This window comes from Ochotona curzoniae, unplaced genomic scaffold, assembly GCF_017591425.1.
Source record: "Ochotona curzoniae isolate NIBS_2020 unplaced genomic scaffold, NIBS_Ocur_1.0 contig_2754, whole genome shotgun sequence".
Classification (NCBI taxonomy): Eukaryota; Metazoa; Chordata; class Mammalia; order Lagomorpha; family Ochotonidae; genus Ochotona; species Ochotona curzoniae.
The window spans coordinates 15,354,553-15,378,101 of record NW_024465582.1 but is presented as its reverse complement, the minus strand read 5'-3'; the positions used below and the strand labels follow the sequence as shown (position 1 = coordinate 15,378,101).

The following is a 23,549-nucleotide window of genomic DNA, read 5'->3' as shown; positions in this document are numbered from 1 at the left end:
CATATCTAAATTACTAGGTACTGTATGTACTAAAAGTAAAAATAATCTTTTGTTCTATCAAATAAATCACTATATCTCTCTGAACCACAAGAGTGAAAGTTACAGAATTATGACAGGTAGGAAAATATTAGTAAGTCATCTTCAATGAACAATTTGCCATAGTTTCCCTACCTTTAGATTAGAAAGAGGGACTTGCTCTTACTGGATATTTGAGTAATGGAAAAACACAACTCAGTGTGGTACCGAGGTGAGTAATTTCAGATGGAGGTGCCCGGTTATAAACTCTAGCCTTTCCAATAGTTTTTCAGCTTCAGTTATTACTTTTCTATGCCTTAACTATAAAATCAAAGTCATAAGATTTACCTTCGTGGACTTTGGTAAGAATTGAGTAATCTGAATTACTATGTAGAGTGTTCTGTATAGTGTCTAACATATAGCTATATTTAGTAAGCATTCCAACACGTAAAACATTTCATTCATGCACATATTCAATAAATACTTTGAACTAAGTAAAAGGAGTACTAGAACATAGACTGAAAAATGGACAAGACTATTCCTCATATAAGGCAATAAAACCTTCAGCTACTGCCCCCTGTAACAGCAGAAGACATTCAGTGGATTCTAATCCCTGGCCCTAAGGACCTAAGTGAGCAGTGTGACTCTGTTCTGGATGTTCCAGTACCTCCCCACTATCTCCCATTTGACTCCTAGATTCCTGGTTGTTCAGAGGAGGTAAATGTGCTACACATATTTCACTAATTTACTATTCAGTCATCTGTCTGCTCTATTGTGCCAAATACTTACAGTTTTGGAAACCAATTGCTTTCAAGGATGCATTGATATTTGAAAATCTAGGGAACTCCTATTGTTCTTTTTCTTCTGGTAATCTGATAGACCCACTTGCGCTTCTAAATATTCTGATTCCCAAAGGATCTCTAAACCAATTGCAGAACAGTTAAGCCTTACGCTCGCTTGAACAAATTCCATGAATTTTGCTTTAAATGAAACAGTACTTAAAAATGCAATACACAGCTTTCATGGTGTCCAATGAATTATCTTCACTGAATGCTTCCTCCTCGTTTGTTGGGACAGCATATTTAGCAAGAAAAATGAGATTTTAATTCAGAAACAAAACAAAGAAACAACAACAACAACAACAAAACCCAATTCCAGAGTAAGTGAAAGAGGCAGGATGAGGAAGGGCTTAGAGTTCATAAGTTCAGATCATGGTTCCAACACTTGTGAGCTTGGCAATCTGGGAAATTCATTTAGCCTCAGCTTTGATCTCCTTGTCTGTTTTCTAATGTCTTCATAATTATGCCATAGTTGTGAAGCTGAAAGGAGGCAGTGTAAATCGAGTTTAGAACACAACATACCCACCTGCTAAATGTGAGCCGTTTCCTTTTCACTGGAGTGCCTGGGTTTGAGGCCTTGAATATTTATCTTCCTTTATGTATAACACCAACATCATGTAACTCCAGACCTCATTGAAAAAACCTTTCTAAGTCCAGATCTTACCTCCCCAAAGCAATTGTTAGGTCTTTTTCTGACACTTGTAGTCCACAAACACTTCCCTTACATAATTCTTTTAGCTCCTTCATGTTTCTCTCCGCCTTCTGCAGGTTGGAATAGGCCTCTCTGCCAGTGACACAGTCAAGAAAAAAGCCACATATACTAACTGTCGCTGCATTGTGATGGGAGTTGATAAGCAAACAAAAGGGCCCTTTGGGAAAACGAGACAACATTTAAAAAATGGGTTCTTAACTATGCTACCTATTCTTCATTTACATATATTGTCAACAAGAAATCATTCTTCAGGAAAGCAACAGGATCTTGGTTTTTTGTGGCAGCTGCCTGAATCCCAGGCTAGAGTGGGTGGCAAGGGGTTCCAGGAGTGAACAGAAACTATAAATTCTACTAGACTTCCTTTACATGCATCTACTGCATAATAACCATTATTCGTTTTCCCCAAGTTGGTTCATAGGAAGGCAAAAGAGAGGAACTAATTATGTTGAAAGGGACTTTCTGGGTCATTTAAGAAAGTACAAGCAAAGCAGGATTTTGGCCAGCAGCAAAGAGCAGAAAGAAAATCCCCTTAAATTCCCAAATATCCTTCTATTTCTTACATTTTCAACTAAGATGTTCCCACTAAGGCTATAATAGAAGAAAACCACAAATCAGATTTCCTAGGCTCAGCAAAAATATAGGTGTGGGAATGTACAGAGACTGGGGACTAGGTTTATGATTCATCAGGAACAAGAAAAAGCTTAACATCTTTCAAGGAGGAACTATATGAAAAGACTGTCAAAAATCCCAGCTTTTGAACAAAGGCCCCTATCCCAGCCTACTCTGGGGATATGGAGAATTGCTTCTTTTATCCATTCTGCTTGGCCTCTGGCATCATATGCTGTCTTTTCAATAGCATTTCAAAAATGAAAATCATCAATGATCCACTGAATCTGTGCGTTTTTGCTGTACAAAACCACTTGAGGGGCTTTTCAACATCTCAAAAGATGTACCCTCTACCCACAAAATCAAAATCTCTGGGTGGGACCCAGATATCTTCTAGGCTCCAAGCTCCACAGGGGATTACAATGCATAGCCTAGTTTGCCAAACTGTACTTCAAGTTACTACCCATTTTCTCCTTTTCTACGCTACCACCCCACGCATCCTCGTCTGTTATGAAAATTGCAGGGCAGACTCAGAAAATGGGGAAAGAATGCATCAGTAGTGGGATCGTTCCCACCGCTCATGTCAGAGCTTCAGTGAATAGATGGAGGTGCCTTGACAGATAGAGGGTTCGGAAGGGTCTGACTGTTGGAATGGAGCCGCAATGCCTTGCTTCCATTACCTACCCTCCTGTTGTGAAAGAACCCTTCTGGCATGGGTGGCCTGTGGCCTCCATCACCAGAGTCAGCTGGAAAGAGGATATTGGTTTTGGAGGAGCCAAGACACTCCCAGAGTGTAGTAGAGCATGACCAGGGCCTCCAGGATTTCCTTTTTCTCCTTGTCTGATATTGTGCTTCCCTTCCAGGTCAACAGGGTGGTCTTGGCGGACTCAGCATGTTTCTTGGCCTGAGCTGGGAGGCCTGAAAGTTGGAGAGTAGAAGGCATAAAAAGGGCATACTTCAAAGATCTTTCCAGTAAAGGAATAAAGTTGACAGTGTAGTCATATGGTCTACGCTCTTGGTTTCTAAATATGATCATGGTTCAGAATTATATGGAATGTTTATAAAGAATACAGATTTCTACCTTCTAACTGAATTGGCATCTGTATATAGGGTCCAGAAATCTCTACTTTTAACTTACACTACCAGTTCTTATCATCACCACCTCCCACCCCAGGCATTAGTCTGTGGACCTCCTCCTGGAAATCGTTACCTAAGGGCAAGCTCAGTACCCTACTCCCAATTCTGCCATTAGTACCATGTGGCCTTACAAAGCTTCTCCATCCTCCAAATGCTAAATGTCAACAATTACAGCGTCTGCCCCTTACCAAAACACACAGAGATCATCCAGAAACAAACTAATCTCTGGTATACTGTGCTGTGCTTTGAGCTTTCTTGAAAAGATACTCTATAAATATAAGAGCTTATGAACTCAATTACTTACATCTGGAGGATTATTTCTTAATCCAGCATGAAGCTGGTGATGATAATTGGTCACATACACACAATCTAATTTCCTAATGTAGTGAGGAACCTTATTACAAAGGCAGAGGGATTGTCGAACCCAAGTCAGACTGAATGGTGGGTTTTTCCTCTTTGTTTTCTAACTAAAGCCTGATGTTTCTAGGGACTCATATGAGCTGTTATGTATCCAGGTATCAAATGTAGACATGAGAATATTCTATTTTCAGATTAATCTTGCAGTCTGGTTTATATCCTTTCTTTTCCCAATGAAACAGAAAGCCGTTAAAAGGAAAAAAGAGAACCTACCATCCTAGTTTTCCATATGACTAAAAACAAATGTGGCTGGTGCTCACTTTCAGTCCTGGCTCTGCAGGCCCCTGGGGTTCTGGGAAACATACTCACCAGTCTGACACTGCTGGGCGCCTAAACTTCACTGCACACTCTCAGCCCGAGCTCTACCTAACTTGCCCTGCCTTGGTCCCTGGAGCCTGGTTTCCAGCACAGTCACAAGTCAGTGGCAACAGGGATGAAACGAAAGACTGGCCTCTGGTGCGTGTGTTCTCCATGTGAAGGCCCTCCTTAACAAGCCACGAGAATGGAAGAGAATAATGTCTCCTCTGGGAAAGCTCTAAAAGTGATTTCAAAGCCAAGCAGAGCCGGAGAACACTGGGACACAGCTGCTATTTCTTAAATCTCAACTGAAGAGAACAACAGACATGTGGATAAAGAGGGCTATGTTGGAAGTTATCCAATTACAGTGGCTCTCAGATTGCACTGCCCATCATAAACATCTTGTTAAAGTGCAGGTGCCTGGGCCTCCCTTGCAGTAGCAGCAGTTTACAGTTTTTTCAATGAGAATCAAGAATTCACAGAACAAGGAACACAATCTGAGATGGCTGACAAGAATTCACGTTTGTAACAATGGCCCTAGGTGATATTTACGCAAATTATCTGAGTACCACACCTAGAAAAACGGTGAGTTAGGAAAATCTTTAGCAAGAAAGTGGGAGCGATCTTGTTTCTGAACATCCCAGAGAATTTTCACTGCTAGAGAAGAGGAGGAGTTTCTACTTCGAGTAAACAACCTGACACCGGGAAGCCAAAAGAATCAAGTGTGCATGTGCACATGCATCCATTTCTGTTCATGAAGGTAAGGGACTCTCAGGAGTGTCAGGGAAGGTAGGAAGAAGAGCAGTCTGACTGAAGGGGAAGTATAAAGATGATCAGCTATACCTTGGATATATAAAGTCTTGGATGCTGCTTTAATCTGCTTGTGATACTATCACAGAAGGGTAATTTGCTTCTTACAGTTATGGAGTCTGGAAAGTTCAAAATCAAGGAACCTAGATTCATAAGAGCCTTCCTGCTACATCCTCACGTGTGGGAGGAGGAAGAGGGGAAAAAGGACCAAGCGCTGCGATGTGAAGGCCCTCACAAGTGCCTCCACCCCATCCCTGCAGGAAGAGCGCTCTTGGACTAACCACCACTTAAATATGATCACATTAACACCACCTGGAATTTAGAGGGGACACATTTGAACCACAACAGATGTCAAGGTCAGGAGGCTAGATTTTGACCTGTCAGGTAATTGGGAGCCTTTATAGTTTTTCAGCAAGGCAGTGTCAAGTCACAGTCTCATAGAAATCCCAGTCTGGGATGTCAGAAACTGAGATTGCTATTTTCCAGAACAAAACAATAAAGTAGAAAACTGGGAGAATCTTTTGACCAAATAGATTGTTTTCCAAACAAGGTAGGCCCCCCTGGGTGTGTGTCATTATAGGAGCACAGCACATTTAGATGCTTCACCGGATTTCTATGAGGAAGAAAGGGGAACTAGGGTAGTTCTCACCCCCACATCAGCACAAAACTTCCGGGTAAAACAAAACAGAAACCGCATAAAAAAGTTGCTCTGCAGCAGCCCTGAGCCTTTGCAAGCCTGACTCACCCCACCAGAGTGACCCAGCAGAAATACTTTTCCTATAAACTCAGCAGCTAATATAATTTCTTGCTTCCACACCACCATGCCCCACATTGTGGGCCTGGTGAAAAGGCTCCAGTCTAGACTACAGGGGCTCACACAAACGGAACTAGGATCTTGACTTAAGATAGAACATTACAGTTTAGACTGAACCTTTAAGGGGAAAATCACTCATTTCACCTTCACAGTATCTCCTCCGGTCTCCAAAGTGGGGTGCATGTAGTCCTGTGGTTATGTCAGATGCTGTAAGGGTGTGTGGGGAAAAACCAAAACTTCTCTGTTTTTTTCAATAGCCTTTCCTCTATAGTTATGAATGTCTATAAAATTACGTAACAATATAATTGTACATCAGTTAAAATATAAACGCATCTATTAGAGTGTGTGTGTTCCCATGCTTCCTAGTGGGGAGGGAGCTAATTTTCAAGAGTTTGAGAATGACTGCTGCAGACAAATGTTTTCCAGTATTTCCAAGTAAGAAAGAGCTCCTTTAAGATTTAAAAAACAATCCCATGGCTGCATCTACTTTCTGGCAGTTATTTTTACAGCGCGTTCTACTTTATAAATTCCAGCATAAAAAGTACCACGTATTTAATATCTGTTACATTTGGAAAGGAATGTGTGTTTTATTAATCATAAGAACACCTCTTTTATGTGATAAGAACATTCTGTGCGTAAGCTTCAGACTTTCATTATTGTTGTCGCTCATGAAGGACACTCATACATTGGTGATTTCCTTCCCTAACTCACAATCTCACATCTTCAACGCCAATGTCCACTCCGACACCAGCTCTTTTTGTTCCCACTACCTGCTCTCCCAAGCCAAGAACACCCTGCTCCTCCTGGCACTGACATTTCTGCAGCAGGATGGCAGCTGATGGAGGTTTATGCTTGAAAACGAAAGGAAATATTGATGAACTGGAAAAATGGGCACAAAGATGATCTGCCCAACACAGTCATTCTGCTTGTTGGGCTCAGATTCTATCATTGATGTAGAATTATCGCAAGGATTAATTCAACTCATGAAGTAAAGAGTAAATAGTGCCTAAATGAAGCAAATTTGGAGAAACATAATGGCCATTAACATCATCACCATTTTTATCTGGGTCTACCTCTCCAGTAATTTTCTCATATTTGTCTTCATTTTGACATTTTTCATTCATGCTACATACAATATCTCCATTTTCTTTTAAAAGGCTGCATTTTCAAATGCACTCTCAATACAGGAAGGACAGGGCCTTTTGGTCATGTCAGATTACCTGTTTATCATCCTCTGTTATGTCTGTGCCAGCTCTACCAACTAAACAGTGAAAACAGGGTTCATGATTTATGTTTCTTGTTATGAATTTTGAAGATATCTTGGAACAGAACCCTGAATAACAGGATGGCTCCCAGTAATAGTATGCCATCTGATTTGATTGATTCATTGTTTCTTTAATAATAAGCAAAATACCCAGGAACCGCCTGTCCATACTTTTGTTTGCCACCTGAACACCTGCAAACAATCCCCAACTAGGGGCTAACCGGCCCTGGTATTCTCCCTTGGCCTGCTCTCAGTTGCTGCGACACTAGGTCCTTAGGGTTATCACCAGGGCAGGTGGCACCAAAATTCCTCTTCGAGAGTCCCTTTCCTCCACCTCACCAACAGGCTTTTACACACTCTACCCCACCACAGTTTGAGCTTTTGTGACCATCACTCCTTTAGTTACTCTATTTCTTAAAACTTTCAAGCTCTCCCAGCTGGCACATTCCTCTTTGCCTAAAATGTTATGGCATATCCTCATGTTACAAAATTATCTTTGCTTGAATTTTCTGCCTTTTCTAGCTACCCTCTTATTTCTCATTTATTTTAGTATGTAGTATGGAGAATAACTCTATTTCCTACTGATGAATGCTTGGTTGCTTCCTTTTTTTGGGCTATCATAACAATGCTGCAAATAATCACCTTATCTATAGAAGATGGGGAGGGAAGGAAAGAGTAAGGGGAGAGGAAAAAACCCATTACTACAAAACTGTATCATAGTAAACAATAAAAAAAATAAGTAAGATTTCCAGAAGTGGAATTTCTGATCATGGATTGTTGAGTTCCTTCCTCTTACCCATTACCCCTGTCATTAGCCTATTTTAGTCTGACATGACTGAAACAGGGTCTGCTCTAGCTATCACTACTGGAGGAAATTTGCCCAAAGTACACTCTGGTGTTGTCATCATCTTACTAGAAAATCTCCATCAGTCTTCCCTGCTTACCAAAGTTCTTAGCCTCTATCTAAACCCACACAATGGTCCACTATACCCTTCTCTCCAGGTGTATCATCATAGCCCTCGTCTTAAACAGATAGCACTGCCTATGGCTATTGAAGTAAACAATGCCTGTTCATTCCTTTGGCCTTTGTTCCTGACTTTCTCTGGATTAGACACAACAACCCTTTCTTCCACCTACTGAACCCCCACTCATTTCTTCCCACCCTCCTTGAAAACCACCTCCCTGCTAAATCTGTCACCTAACACCTTACAGTGAGTTAACCCAACTTTCCCAAAGGCCTGAATCCAACCCAATTACATTAAATTTACCTTACATAATCTCTTAGGTAGCCTTTTGGTAACACATTTCTATGCTAGGTTGTAAGTTCTCGGAGGGCTTCTATACATTATATCCCCAAAGTGCTCTTCGTAGCATTTTACATATGCAAGGCTCTCACTACATATTCACTGGAAAACTGTTTACTGGGGAAAATTAGCCTTTTGACTTTCCAGCACATTCCAGTGCCTGCACAGAAGACTGGCTCATCTATTCTGACCAAACATTTCCCCCTCTCCAATCTATTATCCCAACACTGCTGTCCATTCATACCACAGGAAGAACTGCAATCTAGAAAGGAAAGGATACTTTCACATATTTTATGAAATGGTCTATTTGCCTGCCTTGATTCTGTATAGAATTACCTGGAAAAGTAAAACACCAACTCCATTTGCAGCTGATCATGGAAAGAGCTATTTCAGAAGATGTGGGCTCACACTCTGCCCTAGACCTACAACTACAGCAATCATCCACCTGAGAGGAGGCAATATTTGGCTCTGCCCCAAGTTCAGACAAATCTTCCTCCCAAAGGCCTTTTTCTCCAATTCAAGTTGTCATCACCTCAACCCTGAACTCTAGCAAAAAGTCTCTTAGCTAATCGCTTTGAATTTGGGCTCTTCTACTGTTCAAAGAATGCTTTTGCCAGCGTCAAACCCAGCATCAGTGGCCTACCAACTCCAAACTCCATGGCTATGTCTGTGTTGGCCCTGTCTCCACAATTTGAAGTTACTGAACCACGCTGTTTTTCTTGTTGAAACCTTCTCTCCAACTTCGGCTTTGATGGCCCAGAACCTCTTATTTTTTTCCATTTTTTTTTTTTTTTGCTCCTCTTCTGCTGTCTGTCCTAGCATTTTATTATTTTCTCAGCCATATTCCCCTCTTTTACTGTAAAAGATGCTTTCTGACCAAGCTTCTCCACTCCTCTTCCCACTGTTTGTTCATATTGTACTAAGCACTCAAAATTGACTCTTCCTCCAGCTCTATATCCGCTGTGAGCTACCTGCTGAATCTGCCCACCTAGTAGGCATGATCCAGGCCGTCTGAACACAAACTCAGGAACTTCTCCCTGCTTCCTCCATCAGCTTTCACCTTCCTCTTTCATTAACTTGGTTTCAGCTAACTATCCACATCATGCCCACTTCAACTCTTCCTTGTCCTCCATATTGGAGTGACCATGTCATGTCACTAGCTCTAAAATTATCTCTTCTGCATCCCCATGGTTATGGCTAAAGCCTTCATCGATTTTCACTGATTTTCGTTGATTTTTCTCTCTGTTTTCTTTACCATATAACACCCTCTCTTGCCTTTCCTATTTCATAATACAAACTGAATTATATTACTATTCCATTTAAAATCTTGCAATGGCTCCCCTAAAATCCCTAGTATGTAAATGCTAATTACCTTTACATTTCATTTCTCAGCATGACTTGCTTGTCCTAAAGTCTCTTCTGGTCTACCCTGGTCCTTTGGCTCTGGAAAGAATCTACAATGGACATGTAGAGTTCCATATAGAATGCTTTCCCCTCTCCATCCACCCTTCAGATCAACACACACAGAGAACAAATCTTGCAATCTCTGCTACTCCCCCCAAGATCAGTTTGGACCTACGCCCACCCATCAAAGACAGAACAAGCTTTTTCTGTCTTGGCAGCCTTCTCTCCTTCCCAAATGGCAAAATCACTGACTTGTTTCATTTGTGTCCCCTGGAACTTGCTTTTACTATCATGAGATCTTATTAACAGATTCCTTATTCTATTACCAGAGTGCGTATGTCAGTGTGTTGAAGTGACATATCCTTAAATTTGACTCATTAAGCCAGTGGATTTTGAATAATCCAATCTAATTGAAATAAGGAGATTCCAATCAAGGGAAGATCAAGCTAACCTGCAACTGGAACCTCTGATTCTCCTTTGCCTACTATGCCTCAGTGTCCTTATCTAGAAAGTAAGAGAAACATAGTATTTGCTTCTAAGAAATCTTATGAAACTACTAAATGGCAGTTTGATACATGCTAAATAGTCACTGTCATGATCATAACTATTTTTTTAATTGCTAAGATCCTCACCACTCTGCATCATCCATGGACTTGCCCTTCTTTCAGCAGGATCTAACGCAGGGTGAGGAAGGAGCTCCTGAGGTCATCTCTCCCCCACTGAGTGTTGGGGGGTGCATTTTGGATTCACAGGCTGGCCCACCCACACCCAGCTAGGGAAGCTAGGTACCTCTCAATGTCAAGTAGCCATAAGCCAAGCTGGCCAAAGCCTGTGCACATTTCCAATGATCTGCCCCAAAAATAATCCGAGAAAGGATGACACATCGAATCAGCTCCTTGTTTGCTTGGATATTCTGTAGAGAGCAAACGAATCATTATGCTTTTCAGGAAGAAGAAAAACCTCTGGCCAATTCTCTTATCACAGGAATGTAGGGCTGAAGTTACTTGTCAACAGCTTTTTCTTTTGTTGTCCTCCAATTCACGTCTTAGCCATCATGTCCTGTTATCCCTCAATTCTAAAACCAAGCTCTTCGTATTTTTTGCCATGAATATGAGTCCAAGTCATCCTCATCTTTTACTTGGCTGGCTACAATGGTCCCTTCTCACTGTGCCTCCTCTTGGTCCCCCCAGTCTACTTTATATGTAATAGACAAAGAGATTCTTTTAATGCTATCTCTTAAAGAGGTTAGAAATGTGACTACAGATCAATATCTTATTAAACTATGGACAATGCCTTAACATAAAATATATCATTAAAGTTTTTTGATAGTTTGACTATCCACTGATATCACTTTCCTCAGTTCCTTTTCATCTACAGGCTTCTTGTCTCTCTCTAGTTCTTTTATTTTTCTGAGGAAAAGCCACTCATAGTAACATGTTCTTCCATGGATTAATTAATACTATAAAATGCTGATTTTACTGATTTCCTATCCTTTCATGGTCATACGTCATCTGGGGCAATTTATAAACTTCCCTAGTTCATAGTATGAAGTCAGGATACATGATAATTCTATGTATCAGCTTTTAAAACCATCAAGTCACTCACTAGCATTCTTCAATGGTTACCAAGACAATTTACTACAACCTCATGGATTTCTAAACCTATTTTTGGGTCAGTATGACTTTTTAAAAATATAGATTAGATCATTTGATATTTCTGATTAAAAATAAAACCCTTCATGTTTTCTTTTTCATTATTAATAAAATCCAAAGTCCTTACCATGAACTCCACAGCTGTGCATTATCTGATCCTATCATAATAACCTCTGGCTTCATTCTCTGCCACTTACTCTTTTCCTACTCCCTTTACTGCAGCTGCACTCATTAGCTCCTAAATGTGGCAAACTGATTTGCAACACAGCACAATATGTTCTCTCTGGGACCTTCTTCCATGTAATTCAGTCTTTCATTTCACTTTATTCATCTCAGAATAGACTTTCATTGGGCCCGGCACAATAGCCTACTGGCTAAATCCTTGCCTTGAAACTGCCAGGACCCCATATAGGCACTGGTTCATATCCTGATTGGTCCACTTCCCATCCAGCTCCCTGCTTGTGGTCTGGGAAAGCAAATCCTTGGGACCCTGCACTCACGTGGGAGACCAGAAGGAAGCTCCAGGCTCCTGGCTTTGGACTGGTTCAGCTCCGGCCATTTTAACCATTTGGGGAGTGAACCAGCATATGAAAGATCTTTCTGTTTCTCCTTCTCTCTGTATATCTGTCTTTCCAATAAAAAATAAATTTTTAAATAAAAAAAGAGACAAAGGATTAATGTGGAAAAAATAATGCGCTAAAAAAAAATAGATCTTCCTTGGCTACCCTTGTAAATGAGCTTCTCGCTTCATCACTCACTATTGCATTACCTATGCTTTTTCTCCATGGCACTTAGTTCTATTTGGCATCAGCTATTTCAGTTTGTATTACCTGCCTCCCCCAAACAGAAAGTAGCCTTCTGTTTATTTTGTTCAGTGTTGCATGCTCCACGCAAAGAGGAAGTATACCTTCAAGTGTTTGTTGGATGAATCACTCCTTTATTTGCAAAGGTAAGGATGGCTTGGAGGAAAGAGTCCCTCACCCACTGTGAAACTGGGAGGCAGAGCGGAGAAATCGTGGAAATATATACGCAATCATATCAGTAACCTACTGATTGCATCAATGATAGAGTCAGGCACAAAGTGAAAAGTTGCACCTGAAAGAATTAAAAGCTGGGAGGGGCAACCTGGTTCCAATGTTCATCCGATGGATTGCTTTGGGAAGGTTCATCTTGATCTCAGATTTCTTTGGTAAGATATGGAAATTTATACTCTCTACCTTATACAGTGTGTGGTGGGGATGTTTGGGGGGGGGAAACAAATGGTCAGTGTTAAAGTGATCCAGATCTGTTGAATGTTTTCTAAATGGCACCCAAATTTATACTAATGTAAGAGTTAATGTGAGCCTTACGTGAGCCAAGAGCTACTCCCTCCTGACCCTTTTATCTCTTAACCTGCTACTTCAGTTGCTCTCAGTGCCAACCTAAAGACACAATTGAAGCCACAGAGGTACTCTCCTGATATTTTGTGCCTTTGATAATTTTACAACTATATAGTCAGCAGCTTTAAGAGTTTATCATGGACTTACCACACTAAGTAACAAGTTCTGTTTTGAAGAAGCATAATTCTATTGGGAAAAAAAATCACTAGGAGTCCAAAAGCTATGAGTTCTTTCAGCTCTGTGCCTTCTGCACCCTCCCCTAAAACCCCCATCCTGGAGAAATGAAGACAACAGATAGAGTTTTTGGAGGCCCACCCTGTTCCACTGCTGCTCAAGGGGGCATTCCCAGCCCTTCAGGACTGTGAGTACTGCTTTAGACTAGATTTAATTCCTGGGATCCCAGTATCAGTCATTATCCAGATTGGCCAGATGTTTTACTTGTCTATTTCTAGAATTCACTCTCTAGACTAGGTTAGTTCACAATCTGGATGATTTCTCCTCCTGAGTTTTCTGGGTAACTGACAGTTCCTCATTTGGAGAGATACTAGTTCTGATCATTTGCCTCTGAGGTCCTCACAGTCTTCCCTGTGCCATCTGCACAACTTTTTTCCAATATGTATGATGATATCACATTTCTACCCTTGACCAAGAATGGCCAGAAAGTAACTGTATGAAATCCTGACAAGTCATGCTCTGAAAGAGGGCTGGTGTGTGTGCGCACCTGTGTTCTATTAATGGAAGTCAAGGACTGGGTGTTTCAGGTTCCTGAATCTTGAACACTTTGACATGCTTGTTTACACACTTGCTCTGAAATCCTAGCTCCCAAGAACTCGACCTGCTCTTTGAAATGCATCCCTGACCTCTTCAACCTCTGCTGTTGTCTCCTGTTCTTGGTCTTACCTGTCAACGATTCCACTAGAACCACAGGAAGTTATGACTTCGGCTATAACCTTGGCCTTGCCAGGCCTGAGTCTGACTATCTCTGTTCTCAGCCTCCTCTCTCATTACTCTGGCTTTCTTGCTACTCAGGTTATACCACCTTGAAGCCTTCCAAGAAAATTTATTTTAGAAATAAAAATAAAGTTATATTTAACAACAGCAGGATGTAAAGAGTTAACTTTTGGTTTAAAGCTAGGAGCACAAATACTGCATGAGGGACAACCCCTGAACCACAGATGGAACTGAAAGGTGTGCTGGCTACCCAGCTACATACTGCTCTGTCTTCTCCTCCTTGCAAGTGTATAACCCTTTCCTCTGTCTTATGTTATTCATTTTCAGTAAAGGCAGAGACATGTCTTTAAGTATAAAAGAAAACCCAGTAGATTCTTGGTTAACTTACCATTTTTTCTTTAATCAGCTGAGCTGTTTTCTTCTGGGCTTGAGCTAATTTCTCTCTGGGAAGCGACATACAATCAACGGCTGCCTCCTCTGTCTGGGCTATCGTGTCGTCGTCACTCTCTCCAGACCCGCAAGCAGTATTCAGCTCATCGGCTGGCTGGTGTGTTGGGATCTCAGTTTGCTGTGGTCTGTGCATATGGGACCTGGAATCAGGATCTGACCTTCGCATTATCAAACAAGATAAAACTGAACAACACGGTGCTTCCAGCTTGGAGAAAATGCTTTCTAAATTAGGGTTTCAAAGTATAATGGTAGATGGTAAACACGTGTCAGTAGATAGGCTAACTCAACAGAAAAGCCAGGGAACATTAGTGATGGGATTAGAAGACAGGTGGTAAATCTTCTGCTAGGTGAATTTTTTCCCACCTTCAGGATTCAACCCAGATGTCCTCTCAGCTGGAAGTCCCAGGGTCACTCTCCAAGTGGCTTTTGTAGTATGCATCTCTACTTTCAGACCAAAGATGAACTCCCAATGAAACTGTTTACTATATCTTGACAGTAGGATGCTGGACTCTCTGCCATTGTCCATACCCGCAATGATGGACATATGACTGTGTGTGAAGAACTATACTATAGTAATGATATAGGGGAACTCAGTGAAGGGGAAGGGTATTGGGGAGGGGATAAGGGAAATCTCAGGGCCTATGCAACTGTATCATAAAAGGATAATAATAAAAAGAGGTAAATTTTAAAAATAAATAAATAAATCTTTCTTCAAAACAGTACTATGGCAAGGATCACATTACAGTCTGATTCTTGTTTATGAGTCTTCTCTGCCTTCTAGCAAGTAAATTTCGTAAGAGAAGCTTCATTGCTTTCAGAAGTACAGACCTTTGGCTCACAGTAAAAATAACAGGTTGGTAAATAAAGTACAAATGAAAAAACTAAGTGCAAAGTCTTTAGAGTGTTTATAAAACACTGGGGAAAGAGGAAATCTGTGGCAAGAGATGGTAACTCAAGAAAACAAACAGAAAATTTAGTCCTTTAAATGAAGATTTTGTTTGGTTGTATATTTTACAGACCTGGAGCAGCATTTAAAACCACTGGGATCAACCAAGAAGACTGATAATTACGGAAATAGGAAATGATAATTTTGAAATATTTTCAATTAAGCTTTGAATAAAACTAAGCTGAGACCAAAGTCAGCAAACTTTACTAGAATGAATGTTTCCAAAGAATGGAAAATACTGAGGAAGACAGATGTTTTGAGACTGAAGCCTCAGCTAGTTTTGAACACAGCATGGAGAAAAGATAGATAGATGAAGAATACTGACCAGTCATATACTGCAAAGGACAGTCACAATTTTTAAAAGTTGGAAGTTTGGGGGTCAGCAGGGTGGCATAAGTATGGGTACCAATTCATGTCCCAGCCTCTCTACTACCAATCCAGCTCCCTGCCTGTGGCTTGCGAGAGCTGTGGATGATAGTTCAAGTCCTTGAGCCCTTGAACCCAGAAGAAGCTCCTGGTTCCCAGCTTCAGATCAGCTCAGCTCTGGGATTAAGGCCATTTCAGGGGTTAATCAGTCAATGGAAGATTCTCTCTCTCTCTGTTTCTCCTTTTCTCTCTATAAAATCTGCCTTTCAAATAAAAATAAATCTTACCAAAAAAATAGGTTGTTTGAATGAAGTATTTGCCATACCAAGTTCATAGCCTACTCCACATGAATTACCTGATTATCCTCAAGAAATGCTACTATAACATCTACATTAGAAAAAGAGAAAAAACTTGAGAGAACAAGGGCTAAACAGTCACCCACTGTTCATTCTTCAAATATACACAGAGATGGGCCAGGCCAGAGCCAGGAACCTATAACACAACATAAGTCTCCTTTGTGAGTCTCATGGTTGGATCTCCAGCATATATGGGACAGACGTTATCACACTGTGGGAAGCGCTGCTGGCATCCAGTGGCTTGGCAGCCACTAGAGTTGGCCATGACATGTGTAGGACTACCCTCCATAACGAAGAGTTACCTGATCCAAAGTGCCAATGACACCAGGCTACAAACTGCCCAGTCTGAATACCACTAACTACTTTCATGATCTTAGGCAAAACATGGTAGTGACCTTCTCTTGCTTACAAGTCTGTGAGAATGACAAGTAATAAGTGCTCTATAAGGATTTGGCATTATGACACGAAAAACTGTATCCAGTCATTGTCCATCTCATGAAATGTAGTTTGCTCACTAACTTTGTTATATTTAGTTCTTTATGACTTTACTAGTCTGGCTCTAAACAACATCTCTCTGATTTATAAAACTAAAAAAAAAAAAAAAAAGACCTGTAAGCCAGCTAATACACATCGGGATCTTCTATTTCGCATAGGCCGTAGATTCTAGAGGATACCACAGCAGAATCATCCTCAGGAAGACACGGCAAGGCTGCACCTCCCCTCCCACTGCCTGTGGGTACAAAGCGTTTCTCCCAGGCCCGCCTTCCGTGGCAGAGCCAGAGCGAGTGTGACATCAAGGGGCGCAGGTACTCACAGACGGAAGCAGAAGTCCCAGGCAGTGTCATTGTCGACAGTCGGGATTCGGATGGGGCTAGCTTGCATCTTCTTCCTACTGAGAACCACAGGTGAGGTCCGCTTTAGCAGAAACAACCCAGAAGCTTGTCTGTTTACTCCTGTTAACATGGAAACTTCTCCAGTGCTTACCCACCAGAAAGCCAAAAGAGCCCTTAGGCAAACTCAGGTGTGCACTCCCCCGGGAAGCAGAAAGGGACATTCGCCAAAGTCAGTGTCTACGTTAAATTTCTCTCCCACGTGACTTTCCCTAAATCCCTCATCTACTTTATTTCCTTTGCAAAGCCGGCGCATTTACAGCTCTTGGATCATCAAAACTACAGCTAGATGCTCTACGCGTATCGGTTTTGCAGGTCTGGGAACAAGGTGGATCTTCTTGGTATAGCAGGAAGTCAGCCAGTGCATATAGCAACAGCTCTTTCCTTTCCCTAGGGTCAAGCAACCACTTACCGGGACAATCTGCTGGGTCAGGAGTTCAAACTCCAGCAGCTATTCTAATTGTTTCTGTCAGCAGATGGGGTAAAAATTCACTATGAAAAATGTTATTTATAAGTACCAGTGACGTTTCGACTCTCGTGGCTATCCCTGTCGCTAAAATCAACTCCAAATCGAATGTGGCATTGCCCAGCGAACATTCACATACACCAAGCCCCTCCTCACTTCACACTGCACCACGTCCCGCTTTCCCAAGGCAGCACTCAATAGCTCACTCCCACTCACGTTCCTGAACACTCACTCTCCGGAAATGAGAAGCAAAGACTCATTCGTGTCACCTTCGTCCTCAACCCTAGTGCCAGCCTGAGGCGCTCCGACTTCTCCAACTCCTAATCCCTGTTGCCATGAGGCTGCACTTGGCCCTGAATCTAGAACACCCTCACTTTGGCTCCTCTCCCTCAAGTTCAGATTCTCACAGACCCCGACGCCACACGCTGCCTTCGCCCAAGCTCCCAAGGCGGAAGCGCCTGCGAGGCTCCAGCCCTGTGGGTGGCAGACTTCCTCGGTGTACCTGGCCCAGGGCCCGGAAGCCGCTCCCCGGCCCAGTCCTTCCGGCTCCCACGCCTGGCTGTCCGGCTGCCTCGGGCGGCGTCAGCGTCCTGGCCCCGCCGACCTCGGCTCGTGAGCCCGTCCGGTGCCTTGCACAGGCTACACACTCCGCCAGGCCGGCCTTCTCACCCACTGCCTGGCTCCTGGGCCCGGGAAACAATGGGGTTGTCATGGGAACCGCAGGCCGCGCGCCCTCCGGGGGGCACCGACCCCTGTAACTATGGAGACGTGGAACACTTCTGCTTCTTGGAGTGCAGCCCCTCCAGAGGCCAGCCGCTGTTCCACAGCACCTCGCGCCTCTTCATCCTCGCAGGCTAGGTACTCGCTGCCCGAGTGTGTTCCGGAACTCGCTTCTGCTACTTTGAATCGTCTCCTGCTGTGGCCATTTGACCTCTCAGAGGTGAAAACGCAAGAAAAGAGCATAAACCCCATCGAAAGGGGCAAAGGAGCGCCAGGCTCCACGACTCTACCTGTTGAAAGGTGCGAGACGTCTGCCCACGCCGGCGGATCCCCGTGTGCCCCAACACGCACCCTGCAGCTTGCTGGGGACTCTAGATTTCCCGACCCGCGAAGAAGCTGCGCGGGTGGCGCCTGAGTAACCCGTGCCAGTGAGAATGGAGCCGGGCATGGTTAGGAAAGCGCAGTGCAGCAAATGGGTAGCTGAAGAAATGGGCCTCGAAATCTACTAAGGGTTAGCATTTCAGAGAGTATTTTCGAGATAGCAGGGTACTAAGCCCAGAGTAATGCAGCCATATCGTTTAAAATCATACTCCTGAAGTGGCCTGAGAGACAGTGGCCAAACACACTGGTGGTGCGTAGGTGACTAGCCAACTCGCAAAGGAACAACGCCGCGCTGGCATTCTTGCGTCTTAGGGGTGTTGCGGACCCAACAATGGACTTGGCTTACGACAGGTCAAGTTAGAGTAGATATTACCCTCTCATTTTTAAAAGAGGGCCCGCTAGGTGTTAAGTAAAGGAAACTATTTACTGAGACCTAAAGAGATGGAGTTTCCAGTTGATATTTTTTTAAAGATTTGTTTACTTTATTACAAAGTCAGATATACAGAGGAGGAGACAGAGAGGAAGATCTTCCATCCAGTGATTCACTCCGCAAGTGAGCGCAATGGCCAGTGCTGCGCCGATCCGAAGCTGAGAACCAGGAACCTTCCCTGGGTATCCCACATGGGTGCAGGGTCCCAAGGCTTTGGGCCGTCCTCGACTGCCTTCCCAGGCCACAAGCAGGGAGCTGGATGGGAAGTGGAGCAGCCGGAATTAGAACTGGCGCATACATGGGATCCTGGCGCGTTCAAGGTGAGGACTTAAGCCGCTAGGCCACGCCACTGGGCCCCCATTTGATATATATATTTTTTTAAAGATTTATTTTTATTATTTTTTTTATTGGAAAGGCGGATATACAGAAAGGAGAGACAGAGAGGAAGATCTTCCGTCCGATGATTCACTCCCCAAGTGAGCGCAACGGGCCGATACTATGCCGATCCGAAGCCAGGAGCCTCTACTGGGTCTCCCACGCAGGTGCAGGGTCCCAAAGCTTTGGGCCGTCCTCGACTGCTTTCCCAGGCCACAGGCAGGGAGCTGGAAGGGAAGCGGGGCTGCCGGGATTAGAACCGGCGCCCATATGGGATCCCGGGCGTGCAAGGTGAGGACCTTTAACCACTTGCGCCACCGCGCCGGGCCCGATATTATTTATATTCTGGAAATTTCATTACTGCGCAGGGCCTGGGAATAAAGGATTTGTTCTGCAGTGATGACCAACACCCAGTCACTGAGCTATGCAAGTTTCTTTTTTGGGATATGAGACTTACCTTTTCATTTGATTAGACTAATTTGGCTTTTCAAGGTTTCCCATACAGCTATAAGTCCTCATGAAGTCATTTACTTAGTGCTTCACTGTCCCCAATTGAAGTAAATTCTCTTAGGACACATGTATTTGACACTAGTTTTTTTTTGTTATGAAAATGAAATACCTGAAGAAGGCTACTTTGTAAATACAAGTTTTTGGCACAAGAAGCACACCAAGTAACTGCATCACATGGCAGGAGCGTCTGTCTATGTGGCTTCTTACAAAGGTAGTGGTATTTAGTCATGAGGATGCCCTCCTAGCGACCTAATCCTTTCCTAAGGGCCCATCTGTAATTGTGGAGTTGTCTTCAGTTTCTACTTTCTAAATACCATTAGTACAAGACGGGGGCTTAGACTCCTGAGTGTGGGACACATATTCACACTGCAGCAAGTAATTAGTCATCTCGTATTCCTTTTGCATTATTTGCATCAATCCCCTCATTGGAAGGGAGATCGTTTTAAGCTTCAATTAAGTAAACACTGAGTAGTACCAGACATTGAACTCAGTGTTTCAGTACAAAGCAGCTTGAGACTGTGAAATCATCTGAGTGAAAGAACATGGTCTTGTAAACATGCTGTATTATGGCATGTGATGCTAACTACTAAAATAATAGTGCTCATTTCATTATTTGGAGTTCTCATGATTTTTACCTGTAATAATTCACCATGCAAGAGAATTTTATAGAAAATAGTTGCCCTTGTCATAACATTTTACCATGTGTATTTGTCACTCTTGAAAAAGGAAAGAAGGAGAACAAATACAGGACAAGCTTCAAAATAGTAAAAACCCACAGACAAACTGAGAAGCAATTTTGAATTAAAGGGCTGTGACGGAACTGCCCCAAAGTGGCAGACCTGGGGGACAAAGGTGAGGGTGAACCCAAGAGCTAAGGGACGGAAATTGAGTCCGTTTGAGAGACCATGGACACTGGCTACTCCGCTTCCCATCCAGGTTCTTGCCAACACATCCGAGAAGGCAGCAGATGACATGACATCTTAGGTATGTGGGCCCCTGCTACCCAAGTGGGAGACCTGGCTGCTGGTTCTGGCCTAACAACCTTGATTGTTGTGGTTATTTAGGGAATGAATCAGAAGATGGGAAAATTCCAATACCACTGCTCATTCTCTCTTGTCTTTCAGATAGATGAAAATATTAAGAACCCTCATCACAGTGAAGGGTATTGAGCCAGTTTTCGGAAGCCATAAAGATACACTTGTGAATGTCTTTCAGATAGATGAAAGTAAATAAATATTAAAAAACCTCATCACAGTGAAGGGTATTGAACTGGTTTTCAGAAGCCATAAAGATTTGCTTATGAACACACCAAAAACTCAACAGCAGAGTTGCAAAATGAAACAAGTTTATTTTCTGCAATAACTTCTGTAAATTACAAAGACAAAAAGCTAAACTACAGCATATAACTTTTCAATATTTAACCAGAGTACTTGTAATAAATATGCATCCTGAAACAAGATAAAAGGCTACACTTTGTCAGGCATCCTACAAAATGTCTCAAGTTTTATACTCTGCAGCATTTCTGTGTCGGGGCTGGGAGGAATGTTCTTTTGTGTTTTCTTAAGTGCTGTGACAAAAAGTCCTTTCACATTTCTTTGGAGCATTTTTGAAATTGGTTAACTATAATTTCACAACTTAAACAAAGGAACGTCAAGTTTTAAAGCCATTTTTGTTTTGCTGTGGTTGGTCCTCATCTAAACAGAGACGAACGAATCATCCAGTACAGTGCACCCTCAGAGTCCAGAGAGCCCAACAGGATGTGGGCCCTGTCCGAGCAGGCCTGCACATCAGCTCCATGCTTTGGACAGCTCTTTAATTTGTTTATCTTCCTCAATAATACTGATGCCCTAAGAGAAGCTACAAGCAAGTCAAACTTTTTTTTTACCTGAAACAGAACAGAATTTTTTTTCCCCCTAAGATCCATGTTATAAACAATAATGCTATCACATCAAGGTTTTTAGCTTCAAAATCAAATTACAGATTGGTGCTAACAACCTTTCCAAAAATAATTTATGGGTACATGTAGAGTTGGGACATTGAAAAATCTTCACTGGGCAAAGAAAGGGATATATTATGTTCAGAAACGCACTGCAGCTCTGAGGACACATGGACAAAGTCCTAGGGTATTGGCGACAGTTCATATCAGCTTGGGGCTACGGAACTACCTTCTGTTGTAGCTGAAAACCAGGCAGAAAAAGTTCTATTTTTATAAAGTTCTAAGCATGATTACCTAAAAAATATTCTGTTAATATAATCTAAGGTAATTTTACTTTAGGGGTTTAGATATGAAAACATCTTTAAGAGCCAATAAAAATAGAGAGGAAAAAACACTTCTTAAAAAAATTGAGGTTAAGAACTTTTATGAGGCAGTTCTTTTGGCTGTAAACACACAGTTTACTGTCCCTTGTTGAAATCACAAATGCTTGGATTTCCTGAGGCTCACAGGTAAGAGGAGGAAGAAAGTTTGCATAGAAAATTTGCAAAATATCAATGATTAAAAATTTTCAGGATAATTTCTTCTTTTAGTGAATAGTACTTATCGAACAATGAGATCGATAAGCAAGGAGTCGAGATATATAAGGCAGATGGGGGGGCAGGATGCAGATGGCATCTGAGCTTTTCAATCCATACGATGTCAGGATGAAGGCTGTTAAACACGCACTTCATAACTAGTGTCATTGGATTGGAAAATGAACCAGGGCTTGGGATCGGAAGCAAAGGCAAGAAGAGGAGCATTCACCGCACGGAGGCCTCAGCATCTCCCCGGGGTGGCTGGGTGCGGGGGGGATAAGCCACTGAGGAAGATCCACCTGCCAGCCCCAGGACCAGACCTTGGATCTCTGCTGATGTGAAATCTCTAGGCAGCTCTGAGGAGGGCAGTCTTCTCTCCCGGAACCAATTCTCAGAACCCTTTCGGAAAGGGAAGAAGCTATGCTAGGTCACAGTGCATACCACGAGAAGACAATAATGGCAGTGGTTGCCAACAACACCAGATCAAACACAAGGATGGACAACAAGGGGCCAGTGTCCTGCCAAGGACTCCACTTTTACTTCTTTGAGGATTGGTTTTTACACATGGTGAGGATTTGCTTCAGTACTTTCTGGACATCTTCATCCATCTGACCCTAGGAAATTCAAGCCAAAGATGCTCATTAGAACCTATATTAAGTTGGGAAACAAAAAGCCTTGCCTTAACCCTCCCACCGCCCATATTTCAGAAGAATGTCAACCGTATCTGAAGCCACAAAGCACTGTGCTCAAGGGAAAGTTCTGTTCTTATTCATCCGGAAGATGAGGAGACTGGTTCTGTCAAGGCCTTCAGCAGGGTGTTTGGGATTCTAGCTGCAAGTGTGGCCCAACCAGCCAGAAACCCAGCAGTCACAGGAGAAAGGCAGGGTTGGGAGCTAGAAAGTCAGATGCCTCATCTTCATTTCTCAATAAGTGATGAGGCGACTCCCAGTAAATTTGACACAAGACTCCTGACACAATCAAAGCACAGCCAAGGTACTTTAGAACTTTCCAATGAATGGAGGTGGTCTCTAATCCTTATTCACTCAACAGGTTCAATGATGGAAGTTTGGGCAGCATCTTAGGTCAACCAGATACTTGGTGTGGTATTTTCATACCTGTACAGCATACAGAAGGTGCATTCTGTAGACCGATACAACTTCCTGATGCTGTTTCTTGCATTCCTAGACAGAGAAAATCTGACATGGTCATCAAGCTTTAGAGATCTTTAATGAACAAACAGAAGCTCTGAGAGAGCAGCCATCAACTACTACCTATGGGATTCCCTCCATGCTAGGCATGAATGCAAAGCTTCTAAAATTCTTGAGGGCCATTGGTCTGTCATTTGGTATGTCAACTCCACAAGAAAGGAGCAAGGCAGGAGCAATTTTTATTTATAGGAACTTTTTAGTTTTCTTCATTTTCCATGTTTTTTGTAATGCCCAAATTGCAATCATTAGTCAGTGAAATAATCTTTTTAAGGGAGCTATTGGTCAGCACCGATTACATAAACAGTGCTTTACATATTTATATATGTTTTATATATGTGT

General features: G+C 42.6%; 2 protein-coding genes across 3 annotated transcripts in view; both read right to left on the bottom strand.

Moving 5' to 3' along the window:
• TTC23L (tetratricopeptide repeat domain 23 like) overlaps nucleotides 1–16,601 on the bottom strand; it is a 35,683-nt gene extending 19,082 nt beyond the window's left edge. Inside the window, exons 1-5 of the mRNA XM_040977454.1 lie at nucleotides 16,534–16,601; nucleotides 13,990–14,176; nucleotides 10,409–10,532; nucleotides 2,934–3,090; nucleotides 1,519–1,644 (exon numbers count right to left, since the gene is read on the bottom strand). Coding sequence (XP_040833388.1) covers nucleotides 1,519–1,644; nucleotides 2,934–3,090; nucleotides 10,409–10,532; nucleotides 13,990–14,176; nucleotides 16,534–16,601 — 662 coding nt within the window. The remainder of the gene's footprint in view (nucleotides 1–1,518; nucleotides 1,645–2,933; nucleotides 3,091–10,408; nucleotides 10,533–13,989; nucleotides 14,177–16,533) is intronic.
• A 5,922-nt stretch (nucleotides 16,602–22,523) lies between these two features.
• Nucleotides 22,524–23,549, bottom strand: part of RAI14 (retinoic acid induced 14) — a 128,510-nt gene continuing 127,484 nt past the window's right edge. For both annotated transcript variants that reach the window (XM_040977453.1, XM_040977452.1), the window contains exons 16-17: nucleotides 23,118–23,183; nucleotides 22,524–22,616 (exon numbers count right to left, since the gene is read on the bottom strand). In XM_040977453.1, coding sequence (XP_040833387.1) covers nucleotides 22,539–22,616; nucleotides 23,118–23,183 — 144 coding nt within the window. In that variant the 3' untranslated portion in view covers nucleotides 22,524–22,538. The remainder of the gene's footprint in view (nucleotides 22,617–23,117; nucleotides 23,184–23,549) is intronic.